Source organism: Euprymna scolopes, chromosome 3, assembly GCF_053919585.1.
Source record: "Euprymna scolopes isolate OS-2025 chromosome 3, ASM5391958v1, whole genome shotgun sequence".
Taxonomy (NCBI): Eukaryota; Metazoa; Mollusca; class Cephalopoda; order Sepiida; family Sepiolidae; genus Euprymna; species Euprymna scolopes.
Window position 1 is genome coordinate 121,891,720 of NC_136484.1, and position 27,291 is coordinate 121,919,010.

The 27,291-nt window shown below is 38.8% G+C and overlaps 1 protein-coding gene across 2 annotated transcripts in view; it reads left to right on the forward strand.

Moving 5' to 3' along the window:
- The window catches only part of LOC145258239 (cubilin-like), a 1,360,229-nt gene that overhangs the window by 1,194,905 nt on the left and 138,033 nt on the right, over positions 1 to 27,291 (forward strand). For both annotated transcript variants that reach the window (XM_080116206.1, XM_080116216.1), the window contains exon 19: positions 13,870 to 13,994. In XM_080116206.1, coding sequence (XP_079972332.1) covers positions 13,870 to 13,994 — 125 coding nt within the window. The remainder of the gene's footprint in view (positions 1 to 13,869; positions 13,995 to 27,291) is intronic.

Sequence of the window (27,291 nt, forward strand, 5' to 3'; positions counted from 1 at the left end):
AAGAGGAGTGATTTGGGGAAGGAAGGCATTCTGAAGTTAGATTGCGAGCAGAGAAGTTGTATTTGTAGAAGAGAAAAGTCGGGAACGGGGAGAGAAAAGCTAAAGTTGCAGAAGTTCGTTTTGGAGTGGAGAGAAGACGCGTCAAGTGGTAACCAGAAGGTGAAAGTTCGGACAGCAGTGTCACGCAATCAACATTCCACGAGACTTTTTTCCACATAAACGCACGCAGGCGCCATCTTGATTCTTAGTTTGTGCTCTGCAGGCACAAACGCGCAGCCTCTTTAACGGTAAGCCACTTTCTCCACACTCCCCCCTGATCTCATGATCACAGAGACGACAGGGGGTGGTGATCGCCGCCGTCGGGTGCTTCTACGAAGGGGGACAGTGCTGCTCTCGTTTCCGCGTGCGCTCTCATCCACCGCCTGATTGTCGGGGAAGGCTTCATCTCCGTGGAGGTTACTGATATTAGAGTCACTGCTTGATAGGGATGGTGCAAACCAAAGCGATGGCCCACTCGTCTCAGAGTCAGAATCACTCTCATCGTCCACTGGAGGTGGTACATATGTCGCCGGCCGTAGGTCCCTAACGTGACGGGGTACGCCATCAACTTGGACACACTGCTGACTCACCACATTGGTCACTGTGCCTCGTTTATACTTGTCAGTACATCGGTTTCCTGGCGACTTCATCCAGACAGCATCCCCTTTGGCATATCGATTCCGTTCTATCTCAGTGGCCACAGTTGTATCGGGGTGGATTCCTTTTTCTCGGACACGGTACTGATAGATTGCTTTTGCAGGCGCCGTTCCTGGAGAGACGCCATCCTTTGGCATGAGATTATACCAGTACGCAGCTTCTGCGATTGTGCACTGCTTCCTGGCTGCAATTGTTTTGATGCTGCGATGGCGTCTCTCAGCTATACCATTGCCAGAAGGCACATAAGCGCATCTAAGCCGCAGCCGCACACCCCATTCTTGTAAGAACTGCCTCATCTGATGGCTGCAAAAGGCTGGGTCGTTGTCCGTCAGCACTTCATGGGGCGCACCTCTTTCACAGAACACGGATGACCGCTGGCGAATAATGTTGCAAGAGTCCTGGCGCCCGAGGAGTCTCCAGACTGCGAAACGTGTAGGCCCACAATCGATGAGGGTAAGGAAGTGGTTGCCACCGTAGTGGGTGATGTCCATGCCCACTCTCTGCCACTTACCACTCACTCCTAACTCCCCTTTCTTCGATCGTGCTGGAGCTGGGTCGATGGATTGGCAGGCCTTGCAACTTTCCACCACTCTTCGGATATCTTTTTTTCCTACTCCTGGATCAATCATCTTGACAAAGTACAGTGTCCGCTTGATGCCAGGATGTCCACACTGTCGATGAATGTCCATGATGCGCGCTGCATCCACATTACACACAACTGCTGCACATGTGTTTTGCAGATTATCAGCATCTCTCCTAGCACCAGCCAGAAGCCATTGTTGAGGGACTCTTGTCAAAGCATCTGCTCTGTTGAGCGCAGACCTGATCAACACCACGTCCACGGTCAGGCCGTACTCTGTGATGGTGTCGACCAAGGTGGCAAGCCGTCTTCGAATTAACATCTCACTCGATGCTCGTGTCGTCAGATGTGCTCTTCCACTTAATGCATCGGTTATCCACCGATGAGTGCATGCCGAGTCAGTCATGATATGTAGAACCTTGGCGTGCCATTGAAGCGCCAAGTTAACGCCCTTTAATGTGGCATCAAGTTCGGGCAGGTTTATGTGCCTCGAATCATTCTCTGGCCGAAGCCAACAGGCATCTTCAATAATGGAATCATTAACTGCAAGGGCAACTCCAAGGGCCAGTGAACTAGCATCCACCCAGACCGTGAACTCATTCTCGCTGACGCACCACTTTCCCTGAACGGGGTCATCACTGGTCACTCTGGACACAGTCTCTGTCAACATGCTCCTTAGGGTGACATCGTATACTGCATCGTCCCATCCCGACGACACGGCTGTTGCACGTCTCTTTATGGCTGCCACGGCCACCCGCACACAGGGAAATGGCCTAGCATCTTTCCACAAAGCGAAAACACTGTTCGTCGAGTGATGTTTGATGGGACCTTGGAAACGTGACTTCCTCTTCTCCAGCAAAGTCCCTCCTTGCTATTGCGCACGTGCAGGCCGAGAACTTTTGCTCCATCGCACAGACGATCTGGTTCCTTACATGTCAGTCCAAAGCTTTCAAAGTGCATTCTAACCGATTGCGCTGACATGAGGTTCTCATTGACGAATATGTCATCGATGTATGAGGATGTTGCCTGTTGCACTGCCTCATCTTGCTGCCGGATAGCATGCATGGTTGCTGTCATAATGCCTGAGGCCACATTTAGACCGAACCTTAGCCTGGTTAGACAATATCGGGTTCCTCTAATTTCCACAGTCTGAAATGGCCACAATTTCTTCTCAATGCGTATTTGCAGATAGGCCCTGCGTAGGTCCAGAGTTGCCACGTTCGATCCCTGCTGTCGCCACTCCCTTAATTTGAGTGCACACACATCAGCCCTTGCTGTATATGGGTCGACATGCTCATTGAGCTCACGGTAGTCTAGGACGGGGCGGACCTTTTGTTTGGTCTCTTGTACGACGGCCATCAAGGGAATCAGCCCTCTCGGGGGCCAAGCTCATCCTCTAGGTATGGAAGAAGCCAGCCATTGTCGATCCACGTTTGCAGTTCTTCTTCATACTGTTCCCTTAGCCACATGGGTGGGGGATATTCCGATAACCGGTTTCGCAAGGATATTGGTGGCTTATCGTTTGACCACTTCCAAGACGCCGTCCATGCATTGGTGTTTCTATCATACTCTGCATGAAAGTCAGGCTCGTCGAGAGTTATGGCAGCACAAACATGTTCCTCACATCGGGAGAACTGTACCTTGCCGGTTCTGTCCATGGTAATTTCACCCAGTTGTGTAATCAAGTCCATACCCAGGAGTAGGTCGTACCCGAGAAGCTCTCCCTCCATCAGCAGGGCTTGCATGGCTACTGCAGGCCCGTCGTTGATGCTTGCGCGGATAATGCTCACCCCACAAGAGGCTAGTGAACCTCCGCCTACAGTTAGTACCGGAATTCTCTCTGCTTTCCAAGTGGCACAGCATATCTTGCTTACGAGAGTCTGGGTGCGCCCAGTGTCCACAAGCGCGAGGCGCTCGCTTCCATTAATGTGTATGCTTACAGTGGGTAGCGCCCTGCTCAATGACGATCTGGGGAGAAGACTGGCGCTGTAGCTTCTTCCCCTTGCCCGTTTCCCGGACAGGTGCGGGCCAGGTGTCCGCATTTTTTGCACTTGTAGCACTGCGGCCCGTCAAGTTTCCGAGTTGGTTGACGTGACGAAAGACAATCACGGGCCAAATGGTTGGGTCCTCCACACTTATAGCAGGTTGTAGCTGCGCCCAGGTCCTGCAATCCAACCTGTGATGGTTGTACAGCTGCCACTTGGTCTATAGTGTTAGGGCTTTTCTTTAGTATTGCTCGTGCCCGCGCCAATACTTCCGATATGTCCATCTCGTCCACTTGGGATGAGGCACGGAGCAGATCTTCCACACTCTTAGGTAATCCTGCAACAAAGGCGCACACCAAGCCTTTGTCTGACATCCCTCCAAAAAGGACCGATAGCTTTTTTAGCTCAGCCAGATACACATCCACCGTTTCGACGGGATGTAATTTTCGGGCCATGAATTCCTTCCATGCAGTAATTGGATCTAATGCAAATGCTATAAAAAGGGCGCGCTTGATGCAGGCAAAATCTGTTTTTTCCTCATCAGCCAACTGCTGGTATACTGCATATGCTCCCCCAGTGAGGCGCATTGGGACCATGCATTCTATACGCTTCAACCCACTGAGCTGACACATTAATTCTGCTTTTTCCACCCATTCCTGCACTGAGTGATCAGTGCTACTGCCATCAAACAGGGGAATTAGCTTGGGGTCAAATGCTGACGTCATGCCGAAATAGCTTGTGTTCGTTACAACTCTACTTTCAACCGAGTCGTTGTTTGTTTCGTTCACCACACTCTTTTCTTCTACCTCTTCTTTTACACACGTCCGTTCGTTTTCATGACTCAAAATCGTCTCTCTTCCCGCTTTCCTTTCCTCGTTATTTATGGAATCAGGGTACGAGATTCTCCGAGATTCCCTGAGATTCCACGAGACTATTTTCCACATAAACGCATGCGGGCGCCATCTTGATTCTTAGTTTGTGCTCTGCAGGCACAAACGCGCAGCCTCTTTAACGGTAAGCCACTTTCTCCACACGTAGAATTCAAATTCAGAACAAGTGGTGGTCTCTTAAACCAGTAGCGTTTCAACGGCTGTCATTAGGGACCTTTTGTTTGCAGATGATACTGCACTTTGTGCAACCTTTCGGGAGGAAGCGCAACTGCTTGTAGACAGGTTTTCCGCTGCTTGCAAGGCTTTTGGTCTGACAATCGGCATCAAGAAAATGGAAGTGATGTACCAACCTCGCCAATAAAACAAGGGCGTTAAGTGGCGCCTACGAGTACACGGCCTTCCCATATACCAATCCGAGTGGATGGTAAAGATATGAAATATGTATAAAAAACTTTACCCATCTTGGTAATAAGGTAAGTTAGAATGCTTCTCTTAATGAGATCATTAATTGAATTGCGAGAGCAACTAGTGCTTTTGGAAAACTGCGCCATCGGTTATGGGATTACAGAGGGTTAGCTTAAGAACTAAAGTACTTGTGCATCAAGAAGTTGTGCTAACGTCGCTGTTTCATGGATCGGAATCATGGACAGTCTATCGTAATCACACCCAGAAGCTTGATGTCTTCCACAAAATTGCCTTAGAAAAAATTGTGGCTTCACCTTAAGTAATCGGTTGTCTAATGCAGAACTATACACGCGCTTCATTATTGGTGGGATTGAAAGCTTTTTGATGCAATCACAGCTATGTTGGGCAAGATATGTCTTGCATATGGAAGACGACCGAATACAAAAGAAAGTGATTTATGGCGAGCTCAACAATGGACAGCGGAATGTGGATAGACCTCTGCTCCGCTTTAAGGACAAGTTGAAAAAAGAATTTGACGTGTGTAAATATTCCTTTTCGTGATTTTGAACGAATTGCTTCTCAACGAAATGAATAGAGATCTGAAACTGAAATTAACCAACTGTGCGTTAGACGTGAAATAATCACAGTATCTGAAAGTATCTCATAGTATCATTCGCGCAATCTTCATTCTTGCCTCGATTGTGGGATTGTTTGCAGATCTCTTGCAGGATTCGAATGCCATTTACGATATATATATCATGGACTTTCCCGTCGATTTCAACGTATGAAGCCTTGACAACTAGAATGTTTAATTCGATGTATCATGCTTACATCTACTCAATCGTAAATGGCATTCGAATCCTGCGACAGATCTGCAAACAATCCCATATATATATATATATATATATATATATATATATATATATATATACACATAATGTGCGTATGCATATATTAATATATACACTAGCAAAAGTACCCGTCGTTGACTGGGTTCGAAAAGAGCCTACAGAAAATGGACTCTGATTTATGAAAGGTTATGAAAAGGAAGGGTTGTAAAGAGATAACTTCGAATTTGGGGTTATCAAAACCAAAGCAAAATATGAGGAAAGTAAAAATAAAATAGATAAACCCCATAATTTATTTTACCATACCTGTTCACATTGAAACACTTATCACAATATTCTGTGGATCTATATTAAAAAACCTTGTTAAACTTTGTGACATATTTCCATTCTATGGAGGTCAGGCGCGAACCAACACCCCCTAATTTTATTATACCATATTTCTTCAAACTGAAACATAATTATCAAAGTATGCTTACGAAGATAGTTATGAAAATTCTTTATTAAAGTTTGTTCCTATTTCCATTCTATGGAAGCCAGACGCGAACGTAGACCCTACAATTTTATTATACCATCCCTATTTCAGTTAAAACATGCTTATCAAAGTATTTTATGTACATCTATATCAAAAACACGTATAAACGTTTTTTTTTATTTTAAAATTTTTTATTTTCATACTTTGTGGACCAGGCGCGAACGCAGACCCCACAATTTTAATGAACCACCGTTCTGCCAGATCAAACATACCTATTCCTGTGTCTCGATACATCTATCATTATATGTAATCCGTTTTTTTTTAAATAGTCAACCATATAGGAGCCTATTCGTGACTCCCCCCCACACACAGACATTCAGCTTTATATATATATATATATATATATAGTAAATCCTATCTTAAGAGATGCTACAGATTTGATATCCTTCTACAATTTTAATTATTTTTTCGAACATTTCAATTTTTAAAGTCTACCATTCTATGCTGACTAGCAATATTTTATTTTCTTCTGAAAAAACGCCTAATTTTTCAAACGCGATGGAATACGGAAAATATTTCTTGACATTTTGTTTTTGAACTTTTGAAGAATTAATAATGTGAATCTTTATTTTTGTTCGCATTTTATTTTCATGTATCATGCAATTGCTTCGTCTAACGGACGCTGGCCATCTCAATGTTCACAGTTGCTGGGTGAATCGTCACTGACACCCAAACTACGTCCATGAGCTCGAAGGTGACTTTTCAGGCCAACAATTGACTTGCACAGTCTGCCACATGTGTGGCAGAGAAGGTTGAGTTTTGAAACTGGTTTTACATCTGCCACATCTGCCTCTGCTTCTCTGTCCACAGCTTCATTTTTTTTTTTTTTTGTTAATGTAAGTAGCTTTAGAGATGAGCATCCGATTACATGTCTCACATTTCCAACTGTTTAACGCATCAGGTAAAACTAACACATTGCCTTTCCTCGGGTTTTTCCTGAGCTCAATATAATCGATTCTTTCCCATTCAAAAACTCTAACTAGCCTTCTCCATTCGGGCCGGCATTTCGCTAGAGTTTCCCAGTTCTGAACAGAAATCTTGAAGACTTTAATATCGTCTTTTATGCAATCCTTGAAGCGCCTCTTTAAACCATTCTTAGGACGTTTCCCAGTCTTGAACTTGACGAAAAACAACTGCACAGGCTGCCTCGTATTCTCCATCCAATGAAAATGACCCGCCCAGCGCAACTGATTCCGCATCACTATCTCTTCAATGCTAAAATACTCAGATTTCTTGGGAATGTCCGTGTAAGGTGTCACAATCATTTTACATTCAAAATTTGCCAGATGAATTTCTAATGGAATCTAAAGTTGCTTTAAGTGACGACGCTGTGTAGTCCAGCACTGTGATAAGTAAAATATAACAGAAACAACACGGGTCGGGTAAACCCTTATCTTGGTTTTGACAGAGAGACTACGATCACCCCACAGCCGCTTTTCTAGTATTCCAAATGCCGCGTTGGCCATCTCAATGCGGATACGTATCTCTGCATCCAGGGAGCCCTCTCTGAAGACTGTGCTGCCTAGGTACATAAATGTGTCCACAACATTTAGCCTTCTTTCCCTGACATAGATATACTATATAGAACACCAAGTGCCGGGGTGAACTTTCATCCCTTTAATTCTGATAATTAAGCCAAAGGCGTTACATGCGGCCGAAAAACAATTCATTATATCTTACATATTTCGGTCGGGATGAAACACAAAATCAGTATCAGCAGCATAAAGTAGTTCCCTGACTAAGCCTCCAAACGTTTGTGACTTCGTGCTAAATCTTTTTAGATTGAATACTTTACGAGTAATCTTAAAGCGGAGAAAGACACCTTCATTGCAATCTATAAATGCATATGCAAGAAGCATTGCGAAGTAAATGAAGAATAGAGTTGCCAGAATATCTCCCGTATCATGTTGTTGTCGACAGCAAACTTTCCAAATAATTTCCCGTTAAATACAACATGAGTGTTCATGTTTTTGTGGAGTTCTTGAAACATCTTGAATAAAGTAGGAGGACATCCAATTTCCCCAAGAATTACCCAAGGTTCACAAATACTTGATAAAATGGCATCTGTTGTTCAATACATTTTTCCTGCAACTGCCTTGCAGTAATTATCATATCCACAGTATCTCTACCCTCAGCGAAACCGCATTGCATAACAGACAGATGATTACGATGAGCCTATCCAATAAGTCTCTGGTCAGTACCTTCCCTGCCGATGAAAGAAGCGTTATCCCACGGTGATGATTACAATCAGAGTTTGTTCCTTTACCCTTGAAGAGAGATACTTGGGCTTGTAAGTTTGTGGTATTGGTAAACTTAGCCAAAACTTCTTGATCAGCATGTGTAATGCATTGGTTACATGCTTACCTCTGTCTTTATCTTTTTCATAGCCAAGACTACCTCATCAACTGAAGGTAACTCATCCATGTGATGAAGAATGTCAAACTGAGGTAGACTATTGATGGCATTTTCATCAACAACTAATAGGTTGAAAAACAAATCAATTAAGTGCCCCATCCATCGCTCTCTTATTTTATCTGGATCTTTGATAAATTGCCTATACCTTGGACAGTAAAGGTACAAAGAGGCAGACTTTGGGTTAAAAACACCTGCCTAAGAAGACTATATAGGTCTTTGGTATCTTTTTGGTGGTAAGAAAATTGAACTTCTGAAAATAAATTGAATCACCATATAGTCTTCTTTCTCCTCAGCTCTCTCTCTCTCTCTGTCTCTCTCTCTCTCTCTGTGTCTCTCTCTGTCTCTCTCTCTCTCTCTCTGTCTCTCTCTCTGTCTCTCTCTCTGTCTGTCTCTCTCTGTCTCTCTCTCTGTCTCTCTCTCTGTCTCTCTATCTCTGTCTCTCTATTTCTGTCTGTCTCTCTCTCTCTCTCTCTGAAGAACCACCTTGTGTTCCTTGTAGCTTCTTTTAATGACTTGTTTGTTTCTGGGAGTATCATTCAAAAGTTTCTCCAAGAGAGCCTTTATCTCTTAATCATTATCATCAAACCAGTTTCTGTGTGTAGTCTTCTTTAGACCAAGGATATCTACTCCAGAATTATATACCTGATCTTTAAATATATATATATACACACATACAGTCGTTGTTTAGAGACATATATTCCTGCCAGGGTTAAGGGCTCGGAGTCAGACATTATATTTTCCGACTCTGCGACCACGGTTATATGGGAACGTTTCCGAGTTATAAAAATATTACATAATGAATCAAGTCTCATTTCAAATAAGAAAGAAAACTGATTTAAAATAAATATTGATTCGATACTTCGAAAATTGTTTTCAAATATTTCAGAGTGAAAAGGTAGAGCTAATTAGAGCGGGGAATATCGCGTTACATTAAAATTAATTATCCGAATGACCCAGATTTGCTCGTGGCCTATGAATCTTTTGTTCACAGAAATCAATTTTTAATCTTGAAAAAAATCAATGTTTAACATTAAAATAAAGGAAAATATTGCAACATTAATTTTTGCGATTTGAAAATATTTAATGTTTTTTTAAGTTGTTCCTACGTGGGGATTTCGCAAAATAAAAGTTCAGCAATATTTTGTCATGTGTGTTAGGATACGTAAGAAGGGAAAATTGAATTTCATAACTAGAATCATAAAGAGAAAAATTTAACTATATAAGTTTTTAAAAAAATCTATAAATAAAGCTACCATGTTTAGAAAGTTACTTCATTGATAGAAAGTCTTGATGACACGTAGTGTATAAGATAATGGAATTGCTGTGGTTTGAGAAGAGAGTGGAGGTTCTCGAGCCAGTCTTTCATTGACTCCAGATGGATGCATATTATTACAGGGTGAAACAATAAATTTGTCCCCCTAAAAAAACAAAAAACAAAAAAAAAAACACCACAGGCTTATTTTAAAACGTTTTTGAAAATCAATTCGGCTAACTTGATTATGTAGTAGAGCTGACATCTATTCAATGTAGCCGCCTTCAGCCTCGATATGGGATCCGGGATTAGGACTATGCATTTTCCACAAGCGCTGACAAGAACTCAGCAGATGACGACAATCAAGCTGACTGGTGTTGCGGGAGGTCATATGGGGATGTTCTTGGCATGTGACAAAACGTAGTAGTCCAGCGGGTTCAGGTCGGAGGAGGAGAAGGAGGGGGTTTGTGAGAGAAAGGTATAAAGTCGTAGCAATCTTTCTGGATCAAAGCCTGGGTCTCTTTGGACTTGTGGACCGGCGCCTAGTCATGCTGCTGCACTTAAGGTCTGCCAATGGCGACCTGATTACACCAGGGGATCACCACATTCTTCAGTAGATCCAGATACACTTTGGTGTTGACTTTTAAACTGACTTCTAAGATGTGAGGTGGCATGATGTGACCTTTACTTGAAACCACACCAAGGACCATAACCGTGGCCGAAAACTTCGTTGAGCTGTGCCCTCAAACATTGAACTGTTCGAATTTGCATTTGGAGGATGCTGACAATGGTCCTGTTATAACTTTGATCGGTAAATAGCACGAGTTGTACAGTGGCTCATGTCCGCTCGCTTGTGGAACATTTTCCAAGAGTTCCATATTTTTTCTTTCGTTATAGCATATAGCAAGTCAGGAAACAACCCCAATCTTACGCTTGAAATAAATTAAATTATACGAACCTGTCTTTAGGCTTCATTTTCAGCTCTACTATTTTTTTTTTTTGACTTACAAGAAGTGGACTGTTTAAAAAAAAAAAAAGCAATACTCGCATGCACATGTCTCGCTAGTTCTATATATTGTGTATATTTTAGCAAGTTGCATAAATAGCCGATGTAAATACTAGCAAAGCATAATGTTTCTCGTCAAAAATGGTTTATGCATAGATATAAAATAGTTTCGATGAAAGTAAGAACATACATTAAAATGTATCCTAAGTTTTCAAGTCTTCCGTCAATAAGTGTCGTTAATCGACTGCGAAAAATCTTGATTCCAATCTTAAGTGGGACAAACTGATTAAACTTAGTTAAACTCTTGAATCGATTGATTCCAAATTTTAAGCATAGCATTGCGTTTATTATCGCAATCGATATCAATCATTTTCTTATAATCATGAAATATTAATTGTAAGTTGATAAGTATTCAATGTGACAGACTGATTGTCCGACAGAAGTCTTTTATACAAAGACGCAATTAAACATTATTAAAAAAACAAACTTTGATATCTTTAGATAAGGAATGCTAGATATGTAACACATGAATCACTAATTATTAACGGAAGCATTGCGATTAGCTATGAATTTTAGTTTTTATATCTACATTTTTTTAATTATATGAAGTATTCCGGTGAGAAACTATAACGCATATAATGTTGAGTTTTTTTTTTTTAATTTTGTTCTTTCCCCCATTTCTTTCTGTTCCTTTCAAATGTGTAGAGTTTTTTTTTTTTCGGAATGTCTACATCGTTGCACAATCGGATTACATTTGCAAGTTCATTTGTCAACGGTACAATTATCTTACTTGCTCTCCGGCCTTCTTCGAATTTCTGCTTATGCTAGAAAGTTACTTACAACTTAAAGTATCCTGTACATCTACAAAGTCACCACCATGTATGGAGTATTGTTGTCACATTTGAACTGGTGCATCTTCTACTAGTCTCTCACTCCTGGACAGGGTTAAAAAAAAGAGTCACCAACCTGATACATCCCGAACTCTCAGCTAGGCTTCAGCTTCTGCCCCATCGACGAAATGTTACATTCCTCTGCGTGTTTTACAAATATTTTAATGGTAGATGCTCCGACGAACTACACGCCCTTGTACCCCCAGGACGTAAATACTCCCGACAAGCAGAAAAATCTCACTCCTACACAGTAAAGATCCCCAGATGTCAGAAAGCTTTTTACTCTAATAATTTCTTCCCCAGAACTTCTAGACTTTGGAATTACCTTCCGTGTTCCTGCTTCCGGACTGTACTGACATGCGGAAGTTCAAGTGTAATGTAAAGACATCTTGCTGCTGAACTTTCTACATAGTATCCCTGCAGGTATCTCCCAGATAGTAGCCCCTTTCATAAGTGTCACTGTGCCTTGTTTTGTGTGAAAATGCAATAAAATATTATTTACTTAATTTCCAATTTAACCTAATAACATAAGTTGAAGTGCAAAAATCTTATCAATTTAAAAATCACAAAAGGTTGCATACTTAAATTAAAGACCATTATCAGAATCGAGCAAGTAGTACAACATCTATAACACAACTTGCCACTCATTTTGGAAAAGATTGCCTTACAAATGATACTGAGAACCCAAACAAGCCTGCCACTGACATAGCCCAGAAAAGTCGGAAAAAATACACTAGCCAGTTCCATAGTGTTAAAACAGAAGAATGGACCAACCATAAACGGGCAAAATACCTACCGACTGAACTATCCCAAGAATATATTGATAGGGATGGTTCCCTGGACTGGCTCAAAAGAGGATCCCTCTATTACGACCAAGAGAGGTTGATATTGGCTGCACAAAACCAGGGCCTCATGACAAACGCCTTCAAAAAGATGTGTGGTTTAAGCAACAATAATAAATGCAGGTTCTGTAGCACTGAGGTTGAGTGTGGGCCACCTGATTTCTGGTTGCAAAGTCCTACTTGGAGATGGTTATTATACAGATCGCCATAACGGAGTTTGCAAATACCTTCACTGGAAGAGATGTAAGAAACTCAACATTCAGTGTAGTAAAAAAATCCTGGGAACATATACCCGAACGAACAGTTGGGAATGACAACTACACTATTCACTATGACTACATAATCCCTACTGCTACATATCTAGAAAACGCAGCTGTTAAACCAGATATAGTGATTTGGGACAGAGCAAACAAAAAAGCGACCGTAATAGAGGTCAGTGTACCCAATGATACAGGGCTTAACAGAGTTGAGAGGGAAAAGATAACAAAGTATCAAGGACTTATGTATATGAAACGAAATTGGAAATTAAAAGACGTTTCAATTATACCAGTCATCATAGGAGCAACTGGGCTTATGAAAAAGAACTTTAAAAAGTACATAGCAAGCATACCCGGTGAACCAAGTGCAAGTGAAATACAAACGATTGCACTGAAAGGGACGGCTAGAATCCTGAAAAGATCTCTTGGTTAGACTCACTAAAATAGGGGTAAATGTCAGACATCTGGTTGGATGTCCCATCCCCTAGAAGAAAAAGTTTAAGAAAAATGAAAAAAAAAAAAGTACCGGTGTTTAAAATATGCAGACAGTGACATATGAGCGTAGGTAAACGCACATACATACACACATACATTATTTAGATTGTTCGGACTACTGTTATAATCTTGGTCGTTATTGTCACAATGTTTTGATAGATGTAAACCCCAGCCTTTTTCAGGTGTATCTTGACAATGGCTCTTATGGTGAATGGAATTTTTTTCCAACGAACCATAGCCGTTAGAATTCAACATGTTTGATACGTTTATGTCGGCACGACCAAAACGTAAGAAGGGGGTAAGTATTTTTTGACGAAGTCCCTCTTCAAAAATCAAGTAATTATCCAATCAATACGAAATTTTCACCGATTATTAAGCAAAGAATGATCTTTATAACGGTATACTTTTTTCATAATCGATATTTATAGTTTTGCCAACAAACTCCCCTTATTTATTTGTGGGTACAAATATGCTTAACATAATCAGCCGAAACTGAACAAAATATATTGTATTGGAGGGAGAGTGGGGATTGTAGATAAAACAAAAACACTGCACATACCAGATTTTAAGGTTGAAAAATTCGAATTTTGAATGCTTAATTTTTTATCTTTTGTGTTTTGAAATGTGAAATTTTTTTATTGTTAAAAATGTCTTAGTTTACTTATATTTATAAAATTACGAGTTTGCTATTTTGAAAAGATTTTTTGGAGGAGGCATGCCCTCTTTGAAATGGTTCTAATTATATTTACCTCCCTTATTTCTTTGTTCTTTTTCAGAAAAAAAGAGTGTTCTTGGCTGATTTCGGCGAGTAGGGGTAAAGTGGTTAGACTGGAAGTTGTCTACGCAGATTTTCCAAGTAGACCTGATTGCATGACTAAAGCCAAAATGTCGGTCTATGATGGTAAGTTGAAATCACGAGCTACATCTTTTAAGGTAAATTAAAATTAAGCTTCCATAGGCAGCAGCTGACTGAAGTATTTATATTAAATTGCAAGCACGTTGTGGAACAAAATTTGTAGAGGAAAATGGGCTGTTATTTATTTTTTTACAGTGTTTATAGACGATATGTTTCGTGTAAGAAGAGTAAATACTCTTTTTAAATGTGTAATTTGTAGAGGAAGACAGTTTATAGCTGTTTGTACAATCGACATTATATTAAGCATTAATCTGGATTTTGCTTCATTTCTGGTTTATTATTGTGCCCCATACACACGGAGGTAATGCAGAATGAGGATAACTGTGCAGTTGAAGTAACTGGAACAAACGCATCTAAGACATTACAAAAGCGCTGGGTTCTATCTACCGTGCCAGAAAATTACTCACACTTGAAAGTAACCAGCATTCGTCCATTCATGTGGGCTGGTGCATCCACCAATAATACCTCTTTCTTATCCAGGGTCCAAAAAAAGATTCTCCAATCCGATAGGTACCACATTCAACCAAACAAACTCCAACCCCTGCTCTATCGCCACAATGTTCCGTCCTTGTGCCTGTTTTTCAATTATGTTAAAGCATGTGCTCTGCTGAACTCCTCTCACGTGTACATCCCGAGACAAATCCGTTTAACAGCAAAGTCCCACCTCTTCATTCTAGAGCTTTCTAAATATTATAAAGCCTCCACTGTATTATTTTTTTTCTCTCAGAATCACCTCTATGCTTCTCTGACTCTACTGACATGCAGAGGTTTAAATGAAAAGTAAACACACATCTTGCCCTTCTTTGTAAACATGCTCTCAAATAGTAGCCGCTTACATCCACGTAGCAATATCACACAACATAGTAACTCTAGAAGTGTAAGCCATTTTGAGTTTCAGAACAGTTTCAGATGGTTCGCTGTTACACACAAGTCCTGGGAGGTGACTCGTTTGTAGTAGACAGTTCCACAGAACAAAATATTCTTACCGTGTCGAAACCCGGGAAAAGAACATGTGAAATTGCTCCAGAAAAGGTTTAATATTTATTAAGCAATTCTGGTTTCTGATTGGTTGGTAGCAGAACGTGAATTGATTTTATTCGCCAGTTCTTAGCAGCATCATTTATAAATAGAATCGTCCGACTGTGTGGGATCATACCCCATTAACCCAAAATATTGCAACATCCTCCCTATTTTTTATAATGGGGAAGTCTCATATCCAATAGGTACCACATTTTTTGTTTGTTCTGCTCAAAAATAAATATATATTTTTATATTTACTTAGACATAACAAAAATTAGAAATCATTTGGATCTTAGAATTTTAGCATTTAAAAAGGCGCCATTTTTAATTGTGTTCAAATGTCAAAAAGGAAAATTACAAAGATTCTTTTTCTCTAAGCAAAAGTATTAGTTACGCATTAGTAGATAAAGTGTTAATACAAATAAAATGGATACAGTTTAACGTCTTGTCCAGGGCATTTTTTTTTGATATATAGAAATCTATATACTCTGAGCATTACCCCTAGGGTTTTCCGCTGATGTTCATGCAAAAAAAAAGTAAGAGCCTTCTCATAAGTTGAACTTCTGTTCTTTAGTTCCTTTTAAATAACGTAGGACTTGTTTAGCTCTGTTTAAATCCTTCATTGTCGGTCGTGATAATTTTTGTGACAGTTTTGTGACTGTATAGCATATGTCGGGCCTGGTTGCAGTTATTAAATATATGAGACTACCTATAATTTCGCGATATTATGTGTCATTTATTATTTCAGATTCTGTGTGTATATTTTTATTAATATCATTTTCGACCGGTGTAGAGCGTTTCTTGTACTCTCCCATTCCAAATTGTAATAGTATTTTGTCGATGTATCTCGATTGAGTCATCGTAACAAGTCCTTTGCTTTGAGTAAATTCTATCCCCAGAAACCAGAATATTTTGCCAAGATCGGTCATTTTGAATCTTTTACTTAATTTGTTCTTAACATCAGTTAACATTATGTCACAATTTGATGCGATTAAAATATCCTCGACCCACAAAACCAAAATCAGTAGTTTATCGTCTTTGTGTTGGGTCTACAGCGCATTGTCTACATTGTTGTTTAATAATATAATCATGGAATACTGTGTTCCAACACTGAGCACTCTGCTTTAGACCATATAATGACTTGTTAAGTCGCCACACGCTATTTTTATTTTTCATTATAAATCCCTCTGGAGGGGTAATATAAATTTCACAGTCTATTGGGGCATTCAAATAAGCATTTTTTACGTCCATTTGATGGATCTTTAGGTCATATTGTGATGCGACTTGCATTACAATTCTGATTTTCGTTAGGTTTGTGGTCGGCGAAAATGTAGAAAAGTATTCTTTACCGCAAATCTGAGAGCACCCCTTAGCAACAAATCTTGCTTTGTACTGTTCTACGCCTGATGCTGTACTCTTTTTTTTTTTGTAAAGACCCATCTACCATCTGGTAGAAATAACATGTTTATCTCTTGGGAGAAGCACTACCGTATAGGTATCCTTTTCGGTTAAGGCATCTATTTCTTTTTTCATGGCAATTTTCCATTCATCACAATGTTCTGAATTAATTGCTTCGTTGAAGCTTTTTGGCGCATTTGAATAGCAATAGTCGATTTGATAATCCTTTATATTGTCGACCACAAAAAAATCGGGTCGTCTTCTATTTCTTTTGGGATATCTTTCGACTTTATCATCATCATCATCATCATGGACACTCTCGTCTCCGTCATTTTTATTGTTTTCGTTTGTTCTAATGATTTGAGGTAATATAATTTCATACTCTTCATATGACGGGGTTTCGTCTGTAAAATTAAACGTGTCTATGAATTTTACACACCGGATTCTTTTTATTTTATTTTTTTCGGGAAAAACTATTAAATTGGCTGGACTGTTTTTATTGTATCCAAGAAATATACCTCTGTCGGCTTTAATATTCAATTTACTCTTTTTCTTTATATATGCGAAGCAAGTTGAACCAAATATGTGCATTCTGCTTAAATTTGGTTTTTTTTTACCGCAGAAAGATTCATATGGAGTTTTAGACAGTGTTTTATTAATGCACCTGTTGCGTATATAGGCTGCCGCCATAACTGCATACGTCCAGAGGTTTTTAGGGAGTTTTGATTCAATGAGTAGGCATCTTGCCATTTCCAAAAGTATCCGCCACGCACGTTCAGCAGTCCCGTTTTAGTATGGCGATTTAGGAGCTGATGTTTCATGCCTGATATGATGGTTAATTAGTAAAAGTTCAAAGTCCCCATTGGTGAATTCTGTACCGTTGTCAGAGCGAATACACTTGATTTCACCGTAGGGGGCCATGTCGGCTAGATATTTCTTAGTTGCTAGCAGGGTATCAGATTTGTTTAAAAAGTAAACCATTATTAAACCTGAATGGTCATCTACGAAATTCAACACATATCTATAATGTTCTCTGGCCATCGGTTCTACGGAACCGTTCAAGTCACAATGCACCATTGATAGGATTTTTTTGGCCTTTTTGTCTGGTATCTTGTTTTGATAGTTTGTCATTTTCTCTTGCGTACAGACGTCGCAGTTGAAGGTTTTGATGTTTGTATTCGCATTCCATCAACTACAGTCGGCTACTTTTTGATATCAGGAATATTGCAGTGTCCAAGAATTTTATGCCATGTCTGTAGATCATGGCAGGCGATTTTTGATGAGACTACGCTATTTAAATAATATAGTCTTCCATTTTCTTTAATGTCGAATACAGTTCCATTCGGGTATACCAGTTTTGATTTATTGGGGCTAAAGTTTATATTTGCACCTTGTTTTGTGGCAGCTTGTACAGAACATATATTTTGTTTAAATTTTGGGATTAGAAGAGTGTTTTCTAGAATACAGAAATACAGTTCACTTTTATTGTTCTTTAGCGAGATTTTCGCATTGCCTCTTTTCAAAACGATATCATTGACTCGACTCCCGTCAGCTAGTTCTACAAAATGATTTTGTGGCTTAAAGTTGGGGTCAAAATTGATAAAATCAGATTCCTTTGTAATCACATGTGCTGTGGCCCCACAATCGACAAGAAAATTACTGTTTCTTGAAGCATCAAATGTAAAAGAAAATAAAAATGTATGCTCGCTAACAGAGCTCTCTGCATTTTTAATGTAGTCGCTATTTTGAGCCCTGTATCTACATTGGAAACTCTTGTGATTAGGTCTTCCACAATTATAGCAAATAATTTTCTACTTTCTTTAGGAAAAAACCTGCTTTTGGCAAAGTTGCGTTTTTTATTCCTGGCCTGGGTATAATTCGATTTTGGTGTTTTTATATGTGTATTTTTAAATTTCATGATTTTTGTGGATTCGTTTTATTTTTTCTGTGATCATTTTTTTCAGTTTCTTCGTAATTTCTGAGTGCTACCTTGAATTGGCTAAAAGTCATGGGTTTTTCTTTCTGGGTTATCACGGTGGTAAATGGCTTGAAATCACTCAGTAATCCCTTAAGGACCATGGAAATTAACAGACTGTCACTTATAACTTCACCAGACATTTTTAAAGAATTTGCGGTTGTCTCGGCTCTTATAATATAATCAGTAATAGTTTCGGCTTCCATTCGTTTTAGAGAGGTCAGTTCAGTGTATAAAGAAATAATTTTGGGTTTTCCTTTCGATAAATAATGCTCTCTCAATATGTTTAATGCTTTGCAGCCGTCGTCCAGGGTTTCTCTCATTACCAGTGATAGACTTCGGTCATCTAAACACTGTATTAATTCCGCAAAGACAGTTGCGTTCTTTTCAATGAAGTCGGGGTCTCTTCTGTTTTCAGGTTGTGTTTGTAGTACTTTGTGTAGCTTTAAGATTCGTAGATATCCTTGAAATTTTACTTGCCACAATTCGAATTTTGATTCGGATCCATCGAAATAAAGACACACACTGGGCGCATAACGTCTAGAAGTGTAAACCATTTTGAGTTTCATAACAGTTTTAGATGGTTCGCTGTTACACACAAGTCCTGGGAGGTGACTTGTTTGTAGTAGACAGTTCCACAGAACAAAATATTTTTACTGTGTCGAAACCCGGGAAAAGAACATGTGAAATTGCTCCAGAAAAGGTTTAATATTTATGAAGCAATTCTGGTTTCTGATTGGTTGGTAGCAGAACGTGAATTAATTTTATTCGCCAGTTCTTAGCAGCATCGTTTATAAATAGAATCGTGCGACTGTGTGGGATCATGCCCCATTAACCCAAAATATTGCAACAGTAACGTTATTTAGGAACTTAGAGAGAGGTAGGGAAGTGCATAATTACTTAATTTATAAGGTCACGTGTTTGCTAATGTGGATCTCGTTTTGCTTTCACGTTCCTATGCACACTGAATAATGTCACAACAAAATCATGTCATCTATTACATTAGAAAATAACCATGTAAATTTTATTACGTTACAATATCTATATATTGATATGATAGCGTGTTATTTTGTGTGTCACGCTTACATCTTTTTCCTTCCGAGTGACTGTCGTTTAATTGTTATGACCTTTCATTTCTTGTAATAAATAACTTTTCCAAGAATTCTCCATACGGTTTGGTTTCGGTTTCGATTATAACTGATGACATACAAGTTATCTATATTTTTTATAAATAATTAAGTTTTCATTTCAGTTTCGATTATAAGTGAAGGAACTGAAGTTATATATATATATATATATATATATATATATATATATATATATATATATTTTTTCATTCTTCATAAATTTCGGTTTCGATTCAAGCTGATGCACTTAAGTCATGTGGGTAATTTTTTTTAATTTTTGAAATCACAATTTTTTAATACATAAGAATCGATAGAAAATTGACTATAATATTATATACGAAATCTGCATAAATTAAAATATCATATTTAAGCATATTTCACGACCGGGTTATGTCGGGCGTCCCTGCTAACTTAGATAAATACTTTGTAGTGTTAACAAAAGAATTGCAATAATATCAGGGTGTCTCCATTTACGCTGAACATCCACAAAATGCCAACATTAATATATTACATATGAAAGACTCCGCTGTAGAATTTCCACATGTCCCATAGATATAATGTAATGTACCAAACTAGATAGAGAGGTGGGGTCGGAGAAATCTTTCATAACGTTTTATCTAGACGAACTGTTTGGGCCTCTGAGGTGGAGGTCAGGTGCACCACGAAAACTCTGTAGATCTTATTTTGCTTGTCTCCGGGCATACACTTTACGGAAACAGGTGCAGAAAAGGTATGAAGGAGCTAAGAAATGCTCTTTAAAATGGCAAACTAGTCAACACTAAACCGAAAAAAAAAAAAAAATATTCGTCGACTATGTTCAGAAACAATATTGATGGAATGTGAGGATTATTAGACAACATAAAAGAAGCCAGAGTTACCAGGCTGTCGAAAGTACACAAAATCCACTTTCTACTTCGACCAACTTATACTTTATTTATACCCTCTAATTATTTTTAATGTTTGAGGATGTCATTGCTGATTTGGTTGCGCGAAGGCTTTGGTAGAAAGTACCAGTAAAGAATCCGTTATTGACAATCAGCCCGACAGGTGCACGGATAAGAACTGGTCCAGCACATGTCGGACTCATGTACGCTGCCTGAGTATCACCTAAGAGGTCCACCCGGCTTTCGAGTGAGGCAAGTTGCATAAGACGCCCTTGCCGGTTTATACCGATGTTGCATAAGACGCCGATGCCGGTTTATACCAATTTTTGCTAGGCCAGAATGCACGTCCTTTAGGGGTAATGGCTGGACATCCCCACTTTCCAGCCTTATCACATCTTGCTGAGGTGGGCAGCAAGTCAATATCGACGTTCTGATTACTGTCAAGAATATATATATATATATATATATATATATATATATATATATATATATAATCTCAATTGAAAGTGGATGATGCAATAAAGATAAAAATAATTACTGGTGGTTCGCAAAAACTGTAAATGTATATATTTGCAAAAGAATCGTCAAAACTAAGCTTGAAATGAAAGCCAGCAACCCGCCCGGGATCCAAGTCTAATATTTATTTTGTCCTTGAACAGCGCATGAGAAATCCTTCTGAACTAAGACAAATTTTATATTTGTCCAGTCCAGAATACTCCTTTTGGACAACCCACACATTTAATAGATCTTGCATCACAATCAAACTTCATCATGGAGTAGGAAAAAAAAGAACGCATATAGTTGTTTAAAAGCAGCAGCAGCTACAATTGCTTCAACCTATATCAAAGTGAATGCATATATAAAAAAAAAAACAAATAATGATTCAGCATGCTAAAGATAGTTTTATATTATATATAATGTTTTCTGATATTCTATGTGATAAAAAATCATTGATTGCATTTTTATTCTTAAGGTTTATCCATTTCTTACAATTGTCTGACATGATGCCCTTCGGTACCTGAAATTGCACGAAGAAAAGTGCACAAAAGTATATATTTTTTAAAAACTATATATATATATATATATATATATATATATATATATATATAATGATGGGATAACTTACCTAATGATGGAAGAGATAAAGAAAATTGATTTGGAGTTCCTTGAGGGAACGTGTGTGTGTGTATGTATGTATATATATATATATATATATATATATATATATATATATATATATAATCTCACGAAAGTTTTATATACAAATAGATGGGTATAAGTAGACATGCATATATTCGCTATTACTGTCGAGGGGGGGACTAAATGCTTTTCTTTCGTTGTCCTTCGTTAGGTAAGGCATTCCGTTTTTATTTTTATTTTCTATATTTCCTCATTTCTAACAATAGACTCTGATCTACAAAGCAATGACTGATCTCGATTTCATTTTACTTTAAATCCTTTATCCTAAAGTCACCCTAAAAAAAAAAGCATGACAAAATATTTTATTACGCACGAAAAAAGAATCCGATTTTCAATATAGCAGAAGAATGATTTGGTTCTTTACGCATTAATTTATTTCAACGAACTATTCCGGCTTTTTTAATATGCATTTATTTATTATGATGAAGAGGGTCTTCTAGAAAGTTGTTTAACGATGTCACAAGTAGAAATAGTAAAGTAGCGTAATAATAATAATAATAATAATAATAAACCGCTAAACTCGTTTTTTTTACCTTTTTATAAAGCATTATCTTAACTAACGGTAACTTTTTATGAAAGAAACTCGCAGAATGGATTTCACTTGTAAATATATCATAATTCATCGATCTGATTGATTCCGAAGTGTCTTTCCCTAATTGAACACGTAGCTTTTTTTTCTCTAAAACAAAACATCTCCAGCTCGTGTCTTGTCTGAAGTCCTGTTCTGTCCATACGTCTCAACTTATAACTGCTGCTGCTGCTGTTATAAGTTCTCACACAGTGATTAATCACTGCCAATAATCGGTGATGTTTCCTGGAGTCTAGGTGACACCAAGTCTCTCCATATTTCCAGTACTCTCCACCTCTTTCGATAACCTTTGCGAACTGAATTCACATTATCGCAACAGCCGCTTTCCATTGATTTCTCGCTGGAAGTGAGCATTGGTCTTCACTGGAATTTGAGTGGCAATAAGCCTCCCCTAAGATCCCAATCTTCATTGTTAACATCCAGTGAAGTTCTGGTTAGTGCTTTCTCTCCTCGGTCTTTCCATCATCCTAGACTATTCTCGATTTTGTGTGGTGCGAGTCTCTGCCGACATTACACTTTTAATTTTATTTTAAGGTGTGGAAGTAGTTAATATTTAAGGGCTTTCCTTATTGCTGTCTATTGTATCTTCTCTGCCTATCATCTAATTCCAATTTCTCCCATTCTTTTTTCAAAGATTTCCGGGATTGTTTTTAGTGCTCCTACGATTATTGGTGTCATCATGACTTTATTCCAGATCTCTCTCATCTCTCTGTATTTACTTCTATGTCTTCTGAATGTTCAACTTGTGGTCTGCTGGGACGGTGAAATTTACGATTGATAATTATGACGACGTCCGGTCTCCTTCGTTGGATGGGTTTATTTGTTTGGGCCTCCATGTCCCATAAGATTTTATGATTTCCGTTTTCAAGTGCTGCTACAGGTTTGTGTTTATATCATTTGTCTGTATGCCCCAGATGCAGTTTTTTTGCATAGTTCATAATTGTCTTCCCCACCTAGTTGCGTCTATTCTTATTCTTTCTGAGATAGTTTACGATATTCACTTGTGTGACTTATTGTTTCGTCTTTTTATCTCCAGAGTCCGCATTTGCTGTGTTCTTGAGGAGGTAGAATATATGAACCTTGAGTAACTTTCGGTACCGTTGTAACTCTAGCTTTCTTTATTTGGTCCTTTAATCCTCACATTCCATGTCCAGTATACACTTATCGTTGGCTATTTTTTTTTCGCCTTGAATTAGCATTGTTTTGCTCCTTACATCAAGTGGGGCAATTGCTGGGCGGATTTGCATCCAAAAGTTAAATAAAAAATGCATTATAATAGACAACAATGAAGCAGTAGTCAAAAAGATAACTGTTACTGAAGGCAGGATAGTTACTTTTGATACCCATTTAGATAAGTGTTCAGTTTTGTTAGTTAGTTCCGAAGTCCATACTTAACGCAGCCCATATAATGCGGTACATGCTTTTGAGATGCGAATTTCGATATCTCTTTCTGTGGAAGATATGTTGCTGCCCAGATACGTGAACTCGGCGACTTCTTTCAGTGTTGATCCAACCAGAGCCCTGATCTCCAGTTCTTCAGGGCAGTGGTAGAGTCTGTCCTTGTTTACAGTGCTACAACCTGGACACTCACCAAAATATTGGAAAGAAAACTAGACGGCACATACACCCGTATGCTAAGAACAATATTAAATATATCTTGGCAAAATCATCCCACGAAGCAGCAACTTTATGGCAACCTACCTGCCATATATAATACCATCAGAAAGACGCCTACGATTTGCTGGTTATTGTCTGAGGAGCAAACATGAATTAGTGATGTATTGCTATAGACTCCACGACACGGGCGCGAAAGCAAAGGACGACCTAGATCCTCATACATCCAGCAAATAGCACACGACGCCAACTGTTAACCTGATCTGAAGAAACTGATGGAAGACAGGCAATTCTGGAGAGGAAGAGTCACATTGGTTCGGGCAAGGAGCCAGTCATGATGATGAGATAAATTTTCGGTGTTTTTTTTATCATTTATATAGTTTAAAAAAGAAGTAATGATGAGTGTTTAGGTTAAAAAATAAAAACGAAGATGACATGAAGCTATCACCTGTGACGTCTGTTGCCACATCTGGACAAGAGCTGCTAGAAAGCTCTTATCCTGCCTTGATAGAGTTCAAAACAGACTTTGTAGCCTCATAGATGTCCTTTTTTCTTCCCTGCAACCTCTATCCCACAGAAGAGATGTTGTGAGTTTGTCTTTGCTTTATCGTTATTTTCATGGCAAGTGCTCGACTGAGCTTTAATCTATGGCCCCCTCGCCAAACATTCACAAGGAACACTCGTCTAGCTGAAAACACTATCAATAATTCTCCCCATTCTTTATCTGTGCCCAAACCTAAACGTAGATTCCATGAACAAAGCTTCTTTCTTAGAACTTCACGCCTGTGGAATTATCTTCCCTTTTCCTGCTTTCCAGCTGACTAAAATATGGTTGTCTTCAAGTCCAATGTAAACAAGTTCCCCTTAAGTTAACAAATCTACCGAATTTCTATTACTGACAATTACTATATTTTCCAATTGACTATTGTACACTCTTTAACACTTATCCTCGAGTGGCCCCTGGACCTTAATAATGGTGATTACTATGTAAAAAAACAAACAAAAAAACGTTCATGTAATAAATTTCAACGTGATATTTATTAGGTTGATGCAAAAACAATATCGTTTTCTCACATATGTTAATTTTATATATGATTTCTAAATAAATTCATTGATATATATGGTCATGTTATATATTTTGAAGCGCGTTTTTCGCTCTATCGAATTGTGTTATTCGTTACCGTTCTCAATCTCTTCATTCATTGCTCCAAGCTTTTCGTGAGCATGGACAAAATTCTAATCTACACAATTTTCTTGTTCCAGTTCAAGCTAGACCGAAAAGCTGCCGAAACAGCTCGTGATATCAATGACACGTTTCGCCCAGAAACCACTAACGAACGTGTGGATCAATGGTGGTTCAAGAATTTTCGCAATGATGTCCAGAGCCTCAAAGATGAAAACGGTCGCGGCCGGCCGACTGCGGATGAAACGAACATTTGAAAGACTTCATTGAAGCCGATCCTCGCAAAACCACACGAGAAGTTGCTGTTGAACTCGAAGTCGACCGCTCAACAGTCGTTAGCGATTTAAAGCAACTAGAGAAGCCAAAAAAAGTTGGGTAAATGAGTGCCGCATGAATTGGTGTCTTTTACACTCCTTCCGTGCAACAAAAGCAACTGATTTCTCTAACGGATTGTGCCGTGATGGGATACGGATCCTCTACGACAACCGGCGACGTTCCGCACAGTGGTTGGATGCCGAAGAGTGTTCACAACACTTCCCGAAGCCGTAATTGGGCTAAAAAAAGGTTATAGTGACTATTTGGTGGTCTGTGGCCGGTCTCATTTATCACAGCTTCTTGAATCCAGGCGAAACAATTACTGCGGAGAAGTACTGCCGACAAATTGACGAAATGCGTCAGAAACTCCAACGTATGTGGCCGAGATTGGTCAATATAAAGGGACCAATTCTCCTCCATACCAAACACTCGCCCGTATGTTGCTCAGCTGACCCTGCAGAAGCTAAATGAATTGGGCTACGAGACTCTGCCACATCCGCCATATTCATCAGACCCCTCGCTCACCGATTATCACTTTTTCAGGCATCTCAATAACTTCCTGCTCGAAAAAGGATTCATAAGCCAAGATTCGACCTTCAATGACTTCATCGCTTCCAAAACACTGATTTTTATGCTAATGGGATGAATAAATTAGTTTCACGTTGGCAAACATTTGTCGATTCGAATGGTTCTTATATCGATTTATAAAGTTTATTATGAAAGGAGTTATGATCTTTTGAAGTTTTACGTAAAACACATTATTTTTGCACCAATCTAATATTTGGTGGGTTACTACCAGCATTTTTTATTTATTAAGTCTAGAGCGATTCTCGAGAAATCAAATGTGGCACTCATGTCACTGTCTGTTTTTGTTTTAACTTAAGCGCTCAGAACTACTTGCTTTTCAAACTTAATAAACGCCTTAAAATAGTTTAAAACACTGAAACCTTAACCAAATAGGTAGAATTCTTTTTTCGTTTTGCTGTCTGTTGCAAAATATGCTCACAAAACTAATAACAGCAGTATTTGATTCTGTGGTTTACTTAATTTGCTCTAAATTGATGAAAAGTATATTCACGAGCATAGTTCAAAAAGTAAAGTCCCCTACGTGTTTTTTTTGTGTTTTATTTACTCGAAACGTTGAAGAACTACGAAGACTAGGGTAGTACCATTTAAAACGAACAATCTTCGTGTTCCAGAATATACTTTTCTATATCTTCACTACCATTCTCAATGCACTTTTGTTAGAGATGAATGATGGCTGTGCATGGGCGTCTGGGGCACTCCTTGTCATACAACGGTCGCTCCAAAAGTTAAGATTCCTACGTTCTTAAACTTAAATCATTGAAGAGCTACAACAACGAACGACCTTTTGTGCTCCAGCATGTATTTTTCTCAATAATTATCACCATTCACAATGCACTTACCAGGAATTTTTCGACGTATCTCTGATATTTCTGATGCACGTAGATGACAGTAGTTGCAATCTTTGAGTCTCACTCTATCAATGTCTCAAATTTTCACACCATGAATGCATAAGTTCAGTCATCATAACAATGCAATTTGCAGTATACTCTAATACATTTGGATGGAATAAAAAGATAAGCGTCTTAACTTTTGAAACGACCCTCGCACACTGCCTGAAATAGCTCGACCCAGAGACGTCTTCGTGGTTGAACTAGAAGAAACATTTTGACATCGAACTCCGAAAAGGCAGAATCAATCTTGTTGCTCTACTACACATATTACTTTCACCCATGACGTAATATCCTGCAGCGTAGTTATATCTCGCCTATTAACTTCTAATGGGATTTTCCACTTTCACCTTAGGCTTACTTTATAGTTTCCGGGATGCATGTATTTTGTGAAAATGTACACAACCACTGAACAGTTTACATAAATTCTAATCGGTAATAAAGTCTCCAAGACATAGTATAATGCTTGGTTTAGTGATCATCATCGTACAGAAGGCAGCTA